The sequence below is a fragment of the Phyllobates terribilis genome, unplaced genomic scaffold, assembly GCF_046119375.1.
Source record: "Phyllobates terribilis strain yellow unplaced genomic scaffold, ASM4611937v1 Scaffold_5__5_contigs__length_657084704, whole genome shotgun sequence".
Classification (NCBI taxonomy): domain Eukaryota; kingdom Metazoa; phylum Chordata; class Amphibia; order Anura; family Dendrobatidae; genus Phyllobates; species Phyllobates terribilis.
In genome coordinates, this window is record NW_027362765.1 from 254,641,265 (window position 1) to 254,658,404 (window position 17,140).

Sequence of the window (17,140 nt, forward strand, 5' to 3'; positions counted from 1 at the left end):
TCTCTAAAAGGGCTAAAGTTAAAGATGACACATTTCCTTTGCATTATAGGCAAAATATATATATATATCTTCATCTTTTACATTTTAAAAATTACAAAAAGGAAAATGGGCCGATGCAAAAGTTTGGGCACCCTGCATGGTTAGAGCCTAGTAGCACCCCCTTTTGCAAGTATCACCGCTTGTAAATGCTTTTTGTAGCCAGCCAAGAGTCTTTCAATTCTTGTTTGAGGGATTTTCATCTATTCTCCTTGGAAAATTATTCCCGTTCTATGAGATTCCCGGGGCGTCTTGCATGCGCTGCTATTTTGAGATCTAGCTACAGATTTTCAATGATGTTCAGATGAGGGGACAGTGAGGGCCATTGTAAAACCTTCAGCTTGCACCTTTTGAGGTAGCCTATTGTGGATTTTGACGTGTGTTTAGGATCATTATCCAATTGTAGAAGCCATCTTCTTTTCAACTACAGTTTTTTTTTTACAAATGCTGTTATGTTTGCATCAAGAATGTGTTGAAATGTAATTTAATTCATTCTTCTCTCTGCCTGTGAAATGTTTCCAGTGCCATTAGCTGCAACACAACCCCATAGCATGATTGATCCACCCCCATGCTTAATGGTTGGCGAGATGTTCTTTTCCTGAAATTCTGTACCCTTTTTTCTTCACACATGATGGTTGTGGCCAAAGAGTTCTACTTTAACCTCATCAGTCCACAGGACTTGTTTCCAAAATGCATCTGGCTTGTTTAGATGTTCTTCTGCAGGAAAAGTTTCTTTCTGATGACTCTTCCATGAAGGCCATATTTGTGCAGGTGTCTCTGAACAGTAGAACAATGTACCACAACCACAACAATGTACCACAACAACGAGTCTGAAGGTCTTTTGCAGTCAAGTGGGGGTTCTGATTTGCCTCTTTAGCAATCCTACAAGCAGCTCTTACTGAAATTTTGCTTGGTCTTTGAGACCTTATTTTGATCTCCACAGTTCCTGTCAACTGCCATTTCTTAATTACATTTCAAACTGAGGAAAGGGCAACTTAAAACAGTCTGCCATCTTCTTATAGCCTTCTCCTGCTTTGTGGGCCTCCACCATTTTCATTTTCAGAGTGCTAGGCAGCTGCTTAGAAGAACCCATGGCTGCTGTTTTTTGGAAGAAGGTTAGATGAGGCTGGGTTTTAATAAAGCTGGGAAATTTGCATCACCTGGCCTTTTCTAACGATGATAGTGAACAAGCGATAACCCTACCAGGCTAATTAAGGTCTGAAATCTTGGTCAAAGTTATCTGAGCACACAAATCTCCAACGGTGCCCAAACTTTAGCTTTGGCTCATTTTCCTTTATGTAACTTTTAAAATGTAAAAAATGACTAATATATATATATATATATATATATATATATATATATACATATATATACAGTACAGACCAAAAGTTTGGACACACCTTCTCATTTAAAGATTTTTCTGTATTTTCATGACTATGAAAATTGTACATTCACACTGAAGGCATCAAAACTATGAATTAACACATGTGGAATTAAATACTTAACAAAAAAGTGTGAAACAACTGAAAATATATCTTATATTCTAGGTTCTTCAAAGTAGCCACCTTTTGCTTTGATGACTGCTTTGCACGCTCTTGGCATTCTCTTGATGAGCTTCAAGAGGTAGTCACCGGAAATGGTTTTCACTTCACAGGTGTGCCCTGTCAGGTTTAATAAGTGGGTTTTCTTGCCTTATAAATGGGGTTGGAACCATCAGTTGTGTTGTGCAGAAGTCTGATGGATACACAGCTGATAGTCATACTGAATAGACTGTTAGAATTTGTATTATGGCAAGAAAAAAGCAGCTAAGTAAAGAAAAACGAGTGGCCATCATTACCTTAAGAAATGAAGGTCAGTCAGTCCGAAAAATTGGGAAAACTTTGAAAGTGTCCCCAAGTGCAAAAACCATCAAGCGATACAAAGAAACTGGCTCACATGAGGACCGCCCCAGGAAAGGAAGACCAAGAGTCACCTCTGCTTCTGAGGATAAGTTTATCCGAGTCACCAGCCTCAGAAATCGCAGGTTAACAGCAGCTCAGATTAGAGACCAGGTCAATGCCACACAGAGTTCTAGCAGCAGACACATCTCTACAACAACTGTTAAGAGGAGACTTTGTGCAGCAGGCCTTCATGGTAAAATAGCTGCTAGGAAACCACTGCTAAGGACAGGCAACAAGCAGAAGAGACAAGTTTGGTCTAAAGAACACAAGGAATGGACATTAGACCAGTGGAAATCTGTGCTTTTGTCTGATGAGTCCAAATTTGAGATCTTTGGTTCCAACCACCGTGTCTTTGTGCGACGCAGAAAATGTGAACAGATGGACTCTACATGCCTGGTTCCCAGTAGAGTATCTCAGTAAATTAGAATATTTTATAAAAACAACTTGAAAAATGTTTTTAAAATCCGAAATGTTGGCCTACTGAAATGTATGTTCAATAAATGCACTCAATACTTGGTCGGGGCTCCTTTTGCATCAATTACTACACCAATGCGGCGTGGCATGGAGGCGATCAGCCTGTGGCACTGCTGAGGTGTTATGGAAGCCCAGGTTGGTTTGATAGCAGCTTCAGCTCGTCTGCATTGTTGGGTCTGGTGTCTCTCATCTTCCTCTTGACAATACCCCATAGATTCTCTATGGGGTTAAGGTCAGGCAAGTTTGCTGGCCAATCAAGCACAGTGATACTGTTGTTTTTAAACCAGGTATTGGTACTTTTGGCAGTGTGGACAGGTGCCAAGTCCTGCTGGAGAATGACATTTCCATCTCCAAAAAGCTTGTCGGCAGAGGGAAGCATGAAGTGCTTTAAAATTTCCTGGAAGACGGCTGCGCTGACTTGATAAAACACAGTGGACCTACACCAGCAGATGACATGACTCCCCAAACCATCACTGATTGTGGAAACTTCACACTAGACCTCAAGCAGCTTGGATTGTGGCCTCTCCACTCTTCCTCCAGACTCTGGGACCTTGATTTCCAAATGAAAATTGTAACTCTGGGACCTTGTGGAGTGTGTCAATGACTGCCTTCTGGACATCTGTCAAGTCAGCAGTCTTCCCCATGATTGTGGAGCCTACTGAAACAGACTAAGGGACCTTTTTAAATATTTAGGAAGCCTTTGCAGGTGTTTTTTGTTAATTATTTTAATTTACTGAGATAATGACTTTTGTGTTTTCATTGACTGTAAGCCATAATTATCAACATTAACAGAAATAAACACTTGAAATAAATCACTCTGTTTGTAATGACTCTATAATATATGAGTTTCATTTTTTGTATTGAAGAACTGAAATACATTAACTTTTTGATGATATTCTAATTTAGTGAGATGCACCTGTATATATATTGCCTAAAATACAAAGAAAATGTGTCATCTTTAACTTTAGGCCCTTTAGAGATCATTTCATCTTCAACTTGCTTAACTGTTCACAATAACAGTAATTTTGACCAGGGGTGCCCAAACTTTTACATGCCATTGTAGACAAGACTGGATCTGTTTCTGGAAAAGAAACTCACATTTTAATTCTAATCCTGGACAATCCCTTTAAATTTGACATAATGCAAAAGTATTTGTGTTTATAAAAACCTTGAACTTCATACAACACTTTAGGACAGATAATTTAATTTATGCAAGATTTAAAAATAATTTTATGTTTTTAAGATCAAATTCTCATACTTGTAGTAGCTGATCATGGGAAGAAATTTGCTTCTGGATCCAATAAGTGGATATGTGCAATATAGGGGATAATGAAGGTATTAAAACTGCCCCCTTGCAGGTTCCACTCAACTGCTCAGGGACCCAAAAACAAGAGGGGCAGCCAAGGATGCATTTTAGTTAAAAATATAAACTAATCTTGATGCTTTGTGTCACTTTGTCTAATGAACACCTCCCTCCATAGTTTGATAGTAGTGCTCATGAAGTCTGATCGAGGAGGACAGCGCTCACTAATAATGAAGGACAGTGAAGTGATTGATGATCATGGCTGCTGGCTAAATGTGAATCTGTAGCCAGATTTTTTGCTACCCCAGCAACTTGATATAGGGGAAGAGACCCTGATTCCAACGATGTATAACTTACTTTACTGGGTGCAGTTTTGATTAAAAACTGTTTTATCTGCTGTAGATCAACCAGTTCTCTGAATGTTGAGCTCGTTATAACCCCACCCAGCGCGTCCCCCTGCATCCTACTTTCAACTGTATCAGTATCCTGGTCCTGGATGCCGATACAGTTGAAAACAATGCTGGGATAGGGAGCCGTCAGCTGACGTTCCTTCTCCCGTCATTCCCCTTCTGCGTCTGACCTACACTACAGTGCGCCCTCTGTGCCGAGCAGTGCAGAGGATCAGAAGACACACTGCAGAGACCGGAGCATCAGGGGAACAGGGAGAGGTGAGTATTTGTTTTATTTATTTTTTATGAATGGAGGACTACATGGAATTTATAATATTGTATGGAGGAATATATATGGGGACAATAATACTGCATGGAGCACTATATGGGCTCGTAATACTGTATGGAGAATTATATGGGGCCCATTATACTGTATGGAGCATTATATGAGGTCCATTATACTGTATGGAGCACTATGTGGTGCCCATTATACAGTATGGAGGACTATGTGACGCCCACAATACTGTATGGAGGACTATGTGGTGCCCATTATACTGTGTGGAGCACTATGTGGTGCCAATTATACTGCATAGAGCACTTTATGGGGGACATATGGGGTCCATTATACTGTATGGAGCATTATACAGTATGGGGCCTATTATACTGTATGGAGGACTATGTGGTGCCCATTATACAGTATGGAGGACTATGTGGTGCCCATTATACTGTATGTAGCACTGTGGTGCCCATTATACTGTATGGAGGACTATGTGGTACCAATAATATTGTATGGAGAACTATGTGGTGCCTATAATACTGTATTGAGGACCATATTGTTCCCCTAATACTGTATGGAGGACCATGTGGTACCCATAATACTATATGGAGTGTAACACCAGCGTTCCTGCATGCCTCTGCTCCTCTCACCCGGCGCCGACTTGCTCACCAGGCTGAATAAATAAATAAGTAAATATATAAAAAAGTGCATAGTGCTGTATCCAAAATGTGTGGGACAGAACATATTATGTATGCTGGTACACTACATATTAGACCAACAATCAGTAGGGATATAGTTCCCACTACCATGCATAACATATACACCACACCAGCTGCCGTATAAGGTAAATAACAGCTAAGGTAAGTATGGTAACGAACTACAAATACATATGCCAAAATATGTCTGTGGCTGAAAGATGTATGCAAAAGAACAAGGAAATACTGACTCCCAAGATGTCTGGATGGATCTAACACGCGTTTCACCATATGCTCTGACGAGGATATGTGATAGTGTGTAGCGGGCTTTGTGTGGGTCAGTATGCTGTTTGGAGGGCTGGGTGGGGGCCATTATACTATTTTTAGGGCTAGTGGGGGCCATTATACAGTGTGGATGGTTGTATTGGGGCCTTCATACAGAGTGGAGAGGGGCCATTATACAATTTGAAGGGCTAGTGGGAGCCATTATACAGTGTGGACGGTTATGTTGAGGCCATCATACTGAGTGCAGGGGTGTGGGGGCCATTATACTGTATGGAAGCCCATAATACTATATGAAGGGCTGTATAACAATCACAGTTGGCGCATCATACTGTGTTGGGGTCACCATACTTTGCCGGGGGAGGGTTGAAAGGGACGGGGGTACAGTAGGGTCATCATACCGTGCGTGTGGAGGGTACTGTGGAGGAATTCACTGTGGGGCTATCATATTGTGTTTCGGGGGGACACTATACAGTAATTGGCATCATACTCTATATGAGCAATGAAAGGGCAATCTAGGGTTTCAATAGTAGAAAAATTACTTTGTAAGGGCAGCAAAGTTGTGAGATACGCTCTTCTGTGAGCCCGTTGAATATTAAGGTGATTTTTGGTGTGGGGGCCCAATTGGAGCTTCTGCTATGGGGCCCCAAGATTTCTATGTACGCCCCTGGTCATGACTCCCACCCGAATGGCATCAGGACTTTGAAGTTGGGACCAAAACACAAGAGGACCGGGGAGGGGTGGTATAATGGAGCAGTATTTGTTTATATGGAGGAGTCTGATGTTGGGTTTGTATGCATTTTTTTCTCTTTCTCTGGTTTCTGTTCAAACTCTTTGACCATAAAAGGAAGCTTTTAGTATCCATATGATGCCCCATCTAAGAATGTAACAATTTATTTTATTTCAAACTATGAAATAGGAGCTTTTAATCACTTATTCAAAGGAGTATTCCCAACTGTTACTGTTTTGGCATATAGCTTGAATATGCGATAACATTATTATCCATGGTGTCCAACTTCTGAGACACCTGTCAATCTGCAAGATAAAAAGCCAAAGTTGCTCGCCCCTGTTCAAGTAGTGCAGAACTCCGGCCACTTACTATGCAGTAGGCTGAGTGCAGTGCTGGCTGGAGACGTAGCTGTACAGGGAAAATATAAAGGAGTTTATGCATCAGGAGGGAACGGGTCATTCTGAGGATCATTGGCAGTTCTTGCACTCCAACCCTCACTAATTCTATCATTTTCTATAGTGGAAAACCTCTTTATCTCCATTGCATTAGTATGTATGGATACATTTTATCACATTTATTATATTATTATTATTCTATTGTATTGTATAGAGTATTACCTGGAAAAGCTGGAGAAGCTCATGGTATCGGAATGGTCAGATATCTCCTTTCTGTAACGTCGCTCCATACGCTCATGGTGTCTGCGCTGTAGTTTTGCACAGTCACGGATACGTTTCTCTGCTTCTCGGAAAGCTCGATCTTTCAGTTTAGACACCAGTTTGGGATTTAAACTATTTTGCTTGGCTGCAATGGAATCCAGATAGCGCACACACTCCATGTGCCCTTTGGTGGCTGCCATATCCAGTGGGGTGTGATAGTCGTTATCCAGACACCAGATATTGGCCCCAAAGGACACTAAAAAGGACAGGCAATTCAGATGTCCATTGGCAGCAGACAGATGCAGAGGTGTGTTACCCCAAATGTCACATTTATCTGGATCTCCCCTAAAGAAAAGAAGAGAGGAACAATAAAGGTAAGAGTAAATGGGCAGTTAATGTTTTCATGTTCTATATATTCAATACAGTACATTAATCAATATTATATACAGTATCTATGGGGTAATGCAATGAACAAAACTTCGCAACTAAATTCAAGATAAAGTAGTGTTAGAAGTAAGTAATCCAATTTTTAGCCTAAAAGTATACAATGAAACCTCCCTAAAACAATATGTTTCAGCTATAGATGTCCTATACAAATACCCTATTTAGTGTCTCTGCTAAGGAACCCTCTTTAATGGGGTTGTGCGGTCTAAAATGAAAAGGCTGCAGTCACTCTGTGTGACTGCAGACTTTTAAATCCCCCTAGTGCACGCACTGTGCACTGCGAGGATTTACTGCTCTCTGCCCCAGGAAACAGTGGTGATGTATGCGATATGCATACTCCCAGGCAGAATCCTGAAATCTGGGGCTATAAAGATGGGGCTGCAGAAAGCCAGTGGCTGGATTCAAGAGCACAGGTCTTAGGAATTCTGGGGGTCTGACTGCTGGTAACACTATACCCGAATTTTCTCTCTATCTCTCTCTCAATCTGTCTCCCACTCACTCTCTATATACAGTGGGGGAAATATGTATTGGATCCCTTGCTGTTTTTGTAAGTTTGCCCACTGACAAAGTCATGAACAGTCTATAATTTTAAGGGTAGGTTAATTTTAACATTGAGAGATAGAATATCCAAAAAAAATCAAGAAAATCACATTGTATAAATTAGATACATTTATTTGCATTTTGCAGTGAAAAATAAGTATCTGATCCCTCTGGCAAACAACACTTAATACTTGGTGGCAAAACCCTTGTTGGCAAGCACAGCCGTCAGATGTTTTTTGTAGTTGATGATGAGGGTTGCGCACATGTCAGCAGAAATTTTGGTCCACTCCTCTTTGCAGCTCATCTCTAAATCATTAAGATTTTGAAGCTGTCGCTTGGCAACTCGGAGTTTCAACTCCCTCCATAAGTTTTCTATGGGATTAAGGTCTGAAGACTGGCTAGGCCACTCCATGACCTTTCTGTGCTTCTTTTTGAGCCACTCCTTTGTTGCCTTGGCTGTATGTTTTGGGTCACTGTCTTGCTGGAAGACCCAGCCCCGACCCATCTTCAATGCTCTTACTGAGGGAAGGAGGTTGTTGGCCAAAATCTCGCGATACATGACCCCATCCATCTTCCCTTCAATACAGTGCAGTCGTCATGTCCCCTTTGCAGAAAAGCACCCCCAAAGTATAATGTTTCCCCCACCATGCTTCACAGTTGAGAAGATGTTCTTAGGGTTGTACTCATCCTTCTTCTTCCTCCAAACACGGCGAGTTGAGTTAATGCCAAAGAGCTCAATTTTTGTCTCATCTGACCCCAGCACCTTCTCCCAATAACTCACAGAATCATCCAGGTGTTCATTGGCAAACTTCAGACGGGCCTGCACATGTGCCTTCTTGAGCAGGGGGACCTTGCGGGCACTGCAGGATTTTAAACCTTTAAGGCATAATGTGTTACCAATGGTTTCCTTGGTGACTGTGGTCCTAGTTGCCTGGAGATCATTAACAAGTTCCCCCCGTGTAGTTTCAGGCTGATCTCTTACCTTCCTCATGATCAAGGATACCCCACGAGGTGAGATTTTGCATGTTGCCCCACATCGATGTCGATTGACAGTCATTTTGTATTTCTTCCATTTTCTTATTATTGCACCAACAGTTGTCTCCTTCTCACCCAGAGTCTTACTTATGGTTTGTGTAGCTTATTCCAGCTTTGTGCAGGTCTTTGATCTTGTCCCTGACATCCTTAGAAAGCTCTTTGGTCTTGCCCATGTTGTAGAGGTTAGAGTCTGACTGATTAATTGAGTCTGTGGACAGGAGTCTTTTATACAGGTGACTATGTAAGACAGCTGTCTTAATACAGGTAACGAAATGATTAGGAGCGTCTAACTGTCTGTAGGAGCCAGAACTCATAATGGTTTGTAGGGGATCAAATACTTATTTCTCACTGCAAAATGCAAAAAAAAATATCTAATTTATACAATGCGATTTTCTTGATTTTTTTTTTTGAATATTCTAACTCTCAATGGTAAAATTAACCTACCATTAAAATTATAGACTGTTCATGTCGTTGTCAGTGGGCAAACTTACAAAAACAGCAAGGGATCAAATACTTATTTCCCTCACTGTATACAGATGCATCTCACAAAGTTAGAATATCATCAAAAAGTTAATTTATTTCAGCTCAATACAAAAAATGAAACTCATATATTATATAGAGTCATTACAAACAGAGTGATCTATTTCAAGTGTTTATTTCTGTTAATGTTGATTATGGCTTACAGCCAATGAAAACACAAAAGTCGTTATCTCAGTAAATTAAAACAATTAACAAAAAACACCTGCAAAGGCTTGCTAGGGGTTAAAAAAAGGTTACTTAATCTGTTTCAGTAGGCTCCACAATCATGGGGAAGACTGCTGACTTGACAGATGTCCAGAAGGCAGTCATTGACACATTCCACAAGGTCCCAGAGTTACAATTTTCATTTGGAAATCAATGTCCCAGAGTCTGGAGGAAGAGTGGAGAAGCACACAATCCAAGCTGTTTGAGGTCTAGTGTGAAGCTTACACAATCAGTGATGGTTTGGGGAGCCGTGTCATCTGCTGGTGTAGGTCCACTGTGTTTTATCAAGACCAAAGTCAGCGCAGCCGTCTACCAGGAAATTTTAGAGCACTTCATGCTTCCCTCTGCCGACAAGCTTTTTGGAGATGGAAATTTCATTCTTCAGCAGGACTTGGCACCTGTCTACACTGCCAAAAGTACCAATACCTGGTTTAAAAACAACAGTATCACTGTACTTAATTGGCCAGCAAACTCGCCTGACCTTAACCCCATAGAGAATCCATGGGGTATTGTCAAGAGGAAGATGAGAGACACCAGACCAAACAATGCAGACGAGCTGAAGGCTGCTATCAAAGCAACCTGGGCTTCCATAACACCTCAGCAGTGCCACAGGCTGATCGCCTCCATGCCACGCCGCATTGATGCAGTAATTTATGAAAAAGGAGCCGCGACCAAGTATTGAGTGCATTTACTGAACATACATTTCAGTAGGCCAACATTTCGGATTTTAAAAACATTTTTCAAGCTGTTATAAAGTATTCTAATTTACTGAGATAATGACTTATGTGTTTTCATTGGTTGTTAGCCATAATCATCAGCATTAACAGAAATAAATCACTCTGTTATGTAATGACTCTATATAACATGAGTCTCAATTTTTGTTATGAAGAACTGAAATTTATTAACTTTTTGATGATTCTAATTTTGTGAGATGCACCTGTATATAGATATAAAGCATATACTGTATACCTACAGTGTGCACATTACAATAAATACAAGGAAGACAACAGCATGAACAGGTATTTCCAAACTCTTAATCAGCACTATATATACAGTTGTGCTCAAAAGTTTACATACCCCGGCAGAATTTTTCCTTTCTTAGCTTTGTTTCAGAGAATATAAATGATAACAAAAAACAGTTTGAACGCATGCTGACTGGCATTATCAATTCCTTGGATATTTTTTGGTATCCCTTTCCTGTGTTATACAGTTCAACTACCTTTTCCTGTAGATTCTTTGACAATTCTTTTGCTTTCCCGAAGACTCACAATCCAGAAACGTCAGTGGCTGGATGAAAGATGCAAGAGTCTCTCTGGATCCCAGAAACTCACTCAGCTTTTATGCACACACAATGATTACAAGCAAACAGGTCACAGGTGAGGATGTTACCTTTAGTAGCCATTCAAACCCATTTGTGTCAAATTCTGTGGATGTTATCAGGCCAAAATCACCAGGGTATGTGAACTTTTGATCAGGGTAATTTGGATGTTTTTGGTTGACATTAAGATTTAAAAAGAGAAAACACAGTAGTTTGACAATAAATGGCTTCACCCAACCAATAACCATGAGGGGAGAAAAAGTTTTTTTGCTATCATTCATATTCTCTGAAACAAGGCCAAGAAAGGAAAAATTCTGTAAACCCAGAAGTTTCTCTCCAGCGTGTTATGTACTGAGAGGGATTAATCTGTCAAGACAAGGTTGTTGTTTTTTGTGAGTGGCTGTAAGAGATAAGAGATGGGTTGGAGGGCCACTCACCATATCTCCACCTCAAAAGTGTGGTTGGGGAAGTTAAATGACCAGGTTCTGAGTTTTTTCCTCTGTGTGTTTGGAGACAAGGAAGTCTCTAGTCTGTGTGTGTGGAGGCAAGAGAGTTCCACAGAAGTGATATGGTGAACTTTGTTGTACCCAATGCGGGCGGAACCCCGCTGGCCTATGGACTGTGCTATTCATTATCTTTTGTTTCTCGTTATGCCAGAAAGGCCTTGTTTATTTTGTTGAACCCTGCATTGGTTTATGCCGTGTCCTAATAAACCAGCAGGAGATTAACCCAGGAAGGGTTCCTGTGTCTACCTATGTGGGAGCCGATTGAGTCGCATTACCACAACAAATATATATATATATATATATATATACACACACACACAATATCTAAATATATAAAGCAGAAAATCTGTGTGTGGTAGTCTGTTGAATACAAAACCACATTTTCACCCGATTTGAGAGAAATTTTGCACCACGCATCTTTAACACCAGACTAAAAATACTGCGAACATTAAAACTCAAAATCTCTCCCCCTTCGACAAATTTGGCCCCCGACTTTAGGCTCTATAGAAATAAAGGAGAAAATTGGTGTCTGTATGTTGAATGCAAAATCACAGTTTTTTAAAGAATTGAAGCGACAGCGACCAAAAAGTTGCTCTTAAAGGGGCAGCAAGCAAATAGTTGCTAAGATGGGGCAACCTGATAAGTAGCTTTGAAGTCTGTAATTATAGCAACAGGTGTTGCAGAAGTAACTGGGGCCTCATTTATGAGAATTGCCTCACAGTAAGATCGTTCTGGTTGCCTATAGCAACAATAGTGCAGCTTTCAGCATTAAAGCTGCTGAGGTAAAGTGAAAGCTGAGCTCTGATTGGCTGCTATGGACAACTAGAACAGTCTGACTGTAAGGCAGTTTTCATAACTGAGATTTGAGATCTTTCAGGACACATATTTTCTGCTTTATATATATATAGATTCACCTATTAGATCTCTGATCAGTGTGAGGTGATTACTAAGAAGAGTTGAAAAAACAAATTTTAAACGCTGAAGATGTCAACTTCAGGGTGAAACTGAAAATTTAACTTTAGCAAGCGTAACCAACAATTTAACATATTTTCCACGAGGGCAGCCATGGGTATTTTGCTAGTGTGTGTGTGTGTTTGTGTGTGCGTATGTATGTATGTATGTATGTATATATATATATATATATATATATATATTTTATACAGATATACAGCGGTTGAAGGTATTGAACAAGTAAATATATTTTTAAAGGTGCTATTGACACAAATATTGACACAAAACATTTCAAAAAGGAGATGCAAGAACCTGTAACTTTAAGAAAGCTGATTTCAACAAATTAAGGGAAAAGCTTAATCGTGTAGACTGGGACCATATCATGGTAACTGGGGATACCGAACATAAATGGGGCATATTTAAGGAAATACTACTAGGATCCTGTAGAAAATGTATACCATCTGGTAATAAAATGTCCAGGAATAAAAAGAAACCATTATGGATAAATAAGACAGTACAAAGTTTAATAAGACAAAAACAAAGGGCATTCAAAGTCTTGAAGGTCGAGAATACAGAAATAGCAGTTCAGGAGTATAAAGACCTAAATAAGAAATGTAAAAAAAGAAATCAAGCTAGCAAAGTTATCTACAGGGAAACAAATTGCCAGCGACATGAAAATAAATCCCAACATTTTTTATAAATACATCAATGCCAAAAAGAAAAAAAACAGATGGAATCGGCCCGTTAAAAGACGATAATAACAAGATAATTATAGAGGACAAAGAAAAGGCTGAAATATTAAACAGGCACTTTTCATCCATGTTCAAAACAAACCATCTGTTCCAGGGATCTTTCAACAGGGCAAAAATCAAAGTTCACCACATGATATAACTAAGTTAACACAAAAAGAAATACGCCTGCATCTAAGCAAATTAAACATTGACAAATCCCTCGGCCCAGACTGTACTAAGGGAATTGAGCTCAGTAATTGACAGACCGCTGAATCTCATATTCTTAGACTCTCTTGTAACAGGGGTAGTGCCACAGGATTGGAGGATAGCTGATGTGCTACCGATATTTAAGAAAGGTAAGAAGGTGGATCCAGGTAACTACCGTCCAGTAAGTCTGACATCGATAGTGTGCAAAGTTTTTGAGGGCATCATAAGAGATGACCTGCAGAGTTTTATCACAGAGAATAATATAATAAGTGATAATCAGCACAGATTCATGAAAAATAGGTTCTGTCTAACCAACATGTTGGCGTTCTATGAGGAGATAAGTGGAAATCTGGATGTTGGTAATGCGGCTGATGTGATTTATCTGGACTTTGCAAAGGCATTTGATACTGTACCACATAACAGCCTTATACTGAAGCTACAGAAGCAAGGACTTGGTGGAACTATATGCAGGTGGGTAAGGAATTGACTAAATGACAGGAAACAAAGAGTCGTCATAAATGGTACGTTCTCTAAATGGGATATAGTCAGCAGTGGGGTGCCGCAGGGATCTGTGCTAGGACCAATTCTTTTTAACCTCTTTATTAATGAACTTGGGGATGGGATTGAGAGTAACGTGTCAGTCTTTGCTGATGACACCAAACTATGTAGGATATTAAAATCTGATCTTGTTATTACGATACTGCAGAACAATCTGGATAAGATGACTGAATGGGCAAACACTTGGCAGATGAGGTTTAATGTAGATAAATGTAGAGTAATGCACCTAGGACGGAGTAATCCTATAGCTACATACACATTAAATGTGAGTATACTCGGGATTACAGAACAGAAGGACTTGGGTATTCTGGTTACAAGTAAGCTGAGCAGCAGTACTCAATGTCAAGCAGCAGCCGCAAAAGCAAACAAGATTTTAGGATGTATAAAAAGAGAAATAAAATCTCACAATCCCAACGTGCTGTTACCCCTTTATAAATCACTGGTGAGTCCACATCTAGAATATGGGATCCAGTTTTGGGCTCCACAAAAGGATATTCAGAAGTTAGAGTCAGTTCAAAGGCGGGCAACTAGATTATTATAAGGGATGGAAGGGATATGATGAGAGGTTGAAAAAGTTGAGGTTGTTTATCTTAGAAAAATGACGCCTCCGAGGGGATCTCATTTACATGTATAAATATATGTGTGGTCAGTACAAAGGACTGGCACATGACTTATTCCTTCCAAAGACCATACTAAGGACCAGGGGGCATTCATTACGAGTGGAAGAAAGGTGATTTTGGCAAATAAACAGGAAAGGGCTCTTTACAGTTAAAGCAGTCAGACTGTGGAATGCCCTACCACAAGAGGTAGTAATGGTAGACACTAGTGTTGAGCGAGTATGTCCTATTAACCCTTTCAGCGAGTATGCTCGGGCCGAGCTCCGAGTATTTACAGCTGCTCGGTGATAAGGTTAAATCGCTCCCGTGTGCGTGATTTGCAACTGTTTGACAGCTTTATTACATGTGAGGAATGTCTATTTCTTACACATTTCTCACATGTAATAAAGCTGTCAAACAGTTGCAAATCATGCACACGGGAGCGATTTAACCTTATCACCGAGCAGCTGTAAATACTCGGAGCTCGGCCCGAGCATACTTGGACAGAACATATTCGCTCAACCCTACTAGACACTATAACAGCTTTCAAAAAAGGGCTGGACGATTTCCTCGATGCATATAACATTGTGGGTTACAATTAAATTAGACAAAATGTACAATTGGGGAAGGAAGGTTGAACTTGATGGACCCAGTTCTTTATTCAACTTATGTTACTATGTTACTATGTAATGACATGAAATTCTCACCAGATGTCGATAATAACCCATCCAATCCATACAGGCAAAGAAATCAAACTATAGATGTCCATGAATTGAGTTATATGTAATAATGAGAAATGATACAGGGGAAAAGTATTGAACACATGAAGAAAGAGAGGTGCAAAAAGCCATGGAAAGTCCTGACACCAGCTGAAATCTATCAGTAATTAGAAAGTAATGCTGTCACTTAGTGAAAAATATCAGCTGGTTCAACTGATGGCCTATAAAAAGGTGTCTGTGTGACGCTAATCATTACTCAAAGTAACGCTAGTCCTACTCAAAGTACCGCTAGGACTTACTATGGGACAGGATAGTCAAGAGATCGGGGGTCAGTGTCAAGAGGGCTCGAAATAGAGGGAAAAAACAAAAGCGTAGTAAGGAAACAGTCCGAGGTCAGAGTATCAGGAAGGTAGTGGATCAAGATACAGGGGTAATTCAAATGGATGATCAAAAGGTAATTCCAAGGTCGTCAACAGAGATCAGGATATAACTCAGCGCACAGAGCAAACAAACACACACCACTTGAGCAGAGCTACAATCTGGCAGTTGTCAGAGTTCTAAATAGTCCTGTAATTACCCAGCATAGATGACACCTCGAGGAGATCCCACAGACTCAGCCAGATAGGACAGCTGAGCTGTCAATCATGACACTCACACCTCAGCCTCAGATTGGACAGCAGATCTGTCACTCACAATCTTGACAGCTCAGCCAGCCCTCGATCCCAGAGGGTCGCAGAGCTTTCACTCACAGTGTCCCTAGGACACAGCGAGTGGTGGAATTGTGCCAGTACCCCCTCTTCTAGGGTGGGCCACCGGACCCCAGGCTTCCCAGGAAACCTACGATAAAAGGCCTTCACCAGGCGATCAGCCTTCACAGCTCGACCTGGTACCTAGGATCTCTCCTCCGGTCTGTATCCATTTCAATGGATGAGATACTGGAGGCAATTACGAGCTTTCTGAGAATCAACAATCTTTTGTATGTCATACTCGAGGGAGACAAAAATGAAGGCACAAACTTCTTTAGCAATGATAGATGGAACACATTTAGGATGCGAAAAGATGGAGGTAGTTTTAATCTAAAGGCTACTGGATTAATTACCTCCAAAATCTAATACGGCCAATAAACTTAGGACCCAACTTCGCTGATGGCACTTTCAACTTAATATTTTTCGATGACAACCAAACCTTATCACCTACTTTGAATATGAGACCCACCGAAAGTTTCCTATCGGCTTCCATTTCTGCTGAAGCTGAGCAACCCCAATATTCTTTTGAACCTCCCTCCAGATATCTCCAAGTCTCTGTATAGCAACCTCCACTACAGGACACCCAGCACTCATCCTAGAGAATTCACCAAAATGGGGATGAAAACTATACTTACAAAAAAGATGATGTTCCAGTAGATTGGTTAACCCAACTGTTAAAGGCGAACTCAGCAAGAGGTAAAAATGAGGACTAATCCTCTTGCTGAGCTGTAACAAAACAGTTTAAAATTTGTTCGACTGATTCGTCTTTTCTGTCTGACCGTTGGTGTCAGAGTGGTAAGCAGAGGAAAATGACAAATCAATCCCCAATTTCTTAGAAAAGTTCTCCAAAACTTGGAGACAAATTGCACTCATCTATCAGATACAATGTTCAAAGAGATTCCATGCAATCTCACTACATGACTGATAAACTGGAAGGTGTTTCAGCATTCAGTAACCCTGATAAAGGAACAAAATGTGTCCGTTTACTGAATCTGTCAACTACCACCCAAATAACAGTCTTCCTTCCAGACAAACGAAAATCAGTAATGAAATCCATGGACAAATGAGTCTTTCTGGAACTGGTAATCAAGCCAAATTTCCGTCCGGCAACGAGAGACTTTAGTGCGTGTACAAACATCACAAGCGGATACAAAATCTTTAATATCAATAAGCATGGTGTTAGTTTTTTCTATTTTGCTGGTCACATGACTTTTTGCCTATTTAATCCAGCTCCGCCCTCCTGGCCTTCAGTGTTACATTTAC

At 40.4% G+C, this 17,140-nt stretch overlaps 1 protein-coding gene across 2 annotated transcripts in view; it reads right to left on the reverse strand.

Moving 5' to 3' along the window:
- USH1G (USH1 protein network component sans) overlaps nt 1-17,140 on the reverse strand; it is a 124,239-nt gene that overhangs the window by 27,025 nt on the left and 80,074 nt on the right. For both annotated transcript variants that reach the window (XM_073684063.1, XM_073684064.1), the window contains exon 2: nt 6,744-7,127. In XM_073684063.1, coding sequence (XP_073540164.1) covers nt 6,744-7,127 — 384 coding nt within the window. The remainder of the gene's footprint in view (nt 1-6,743; nt 7,128-17,140) is intronic.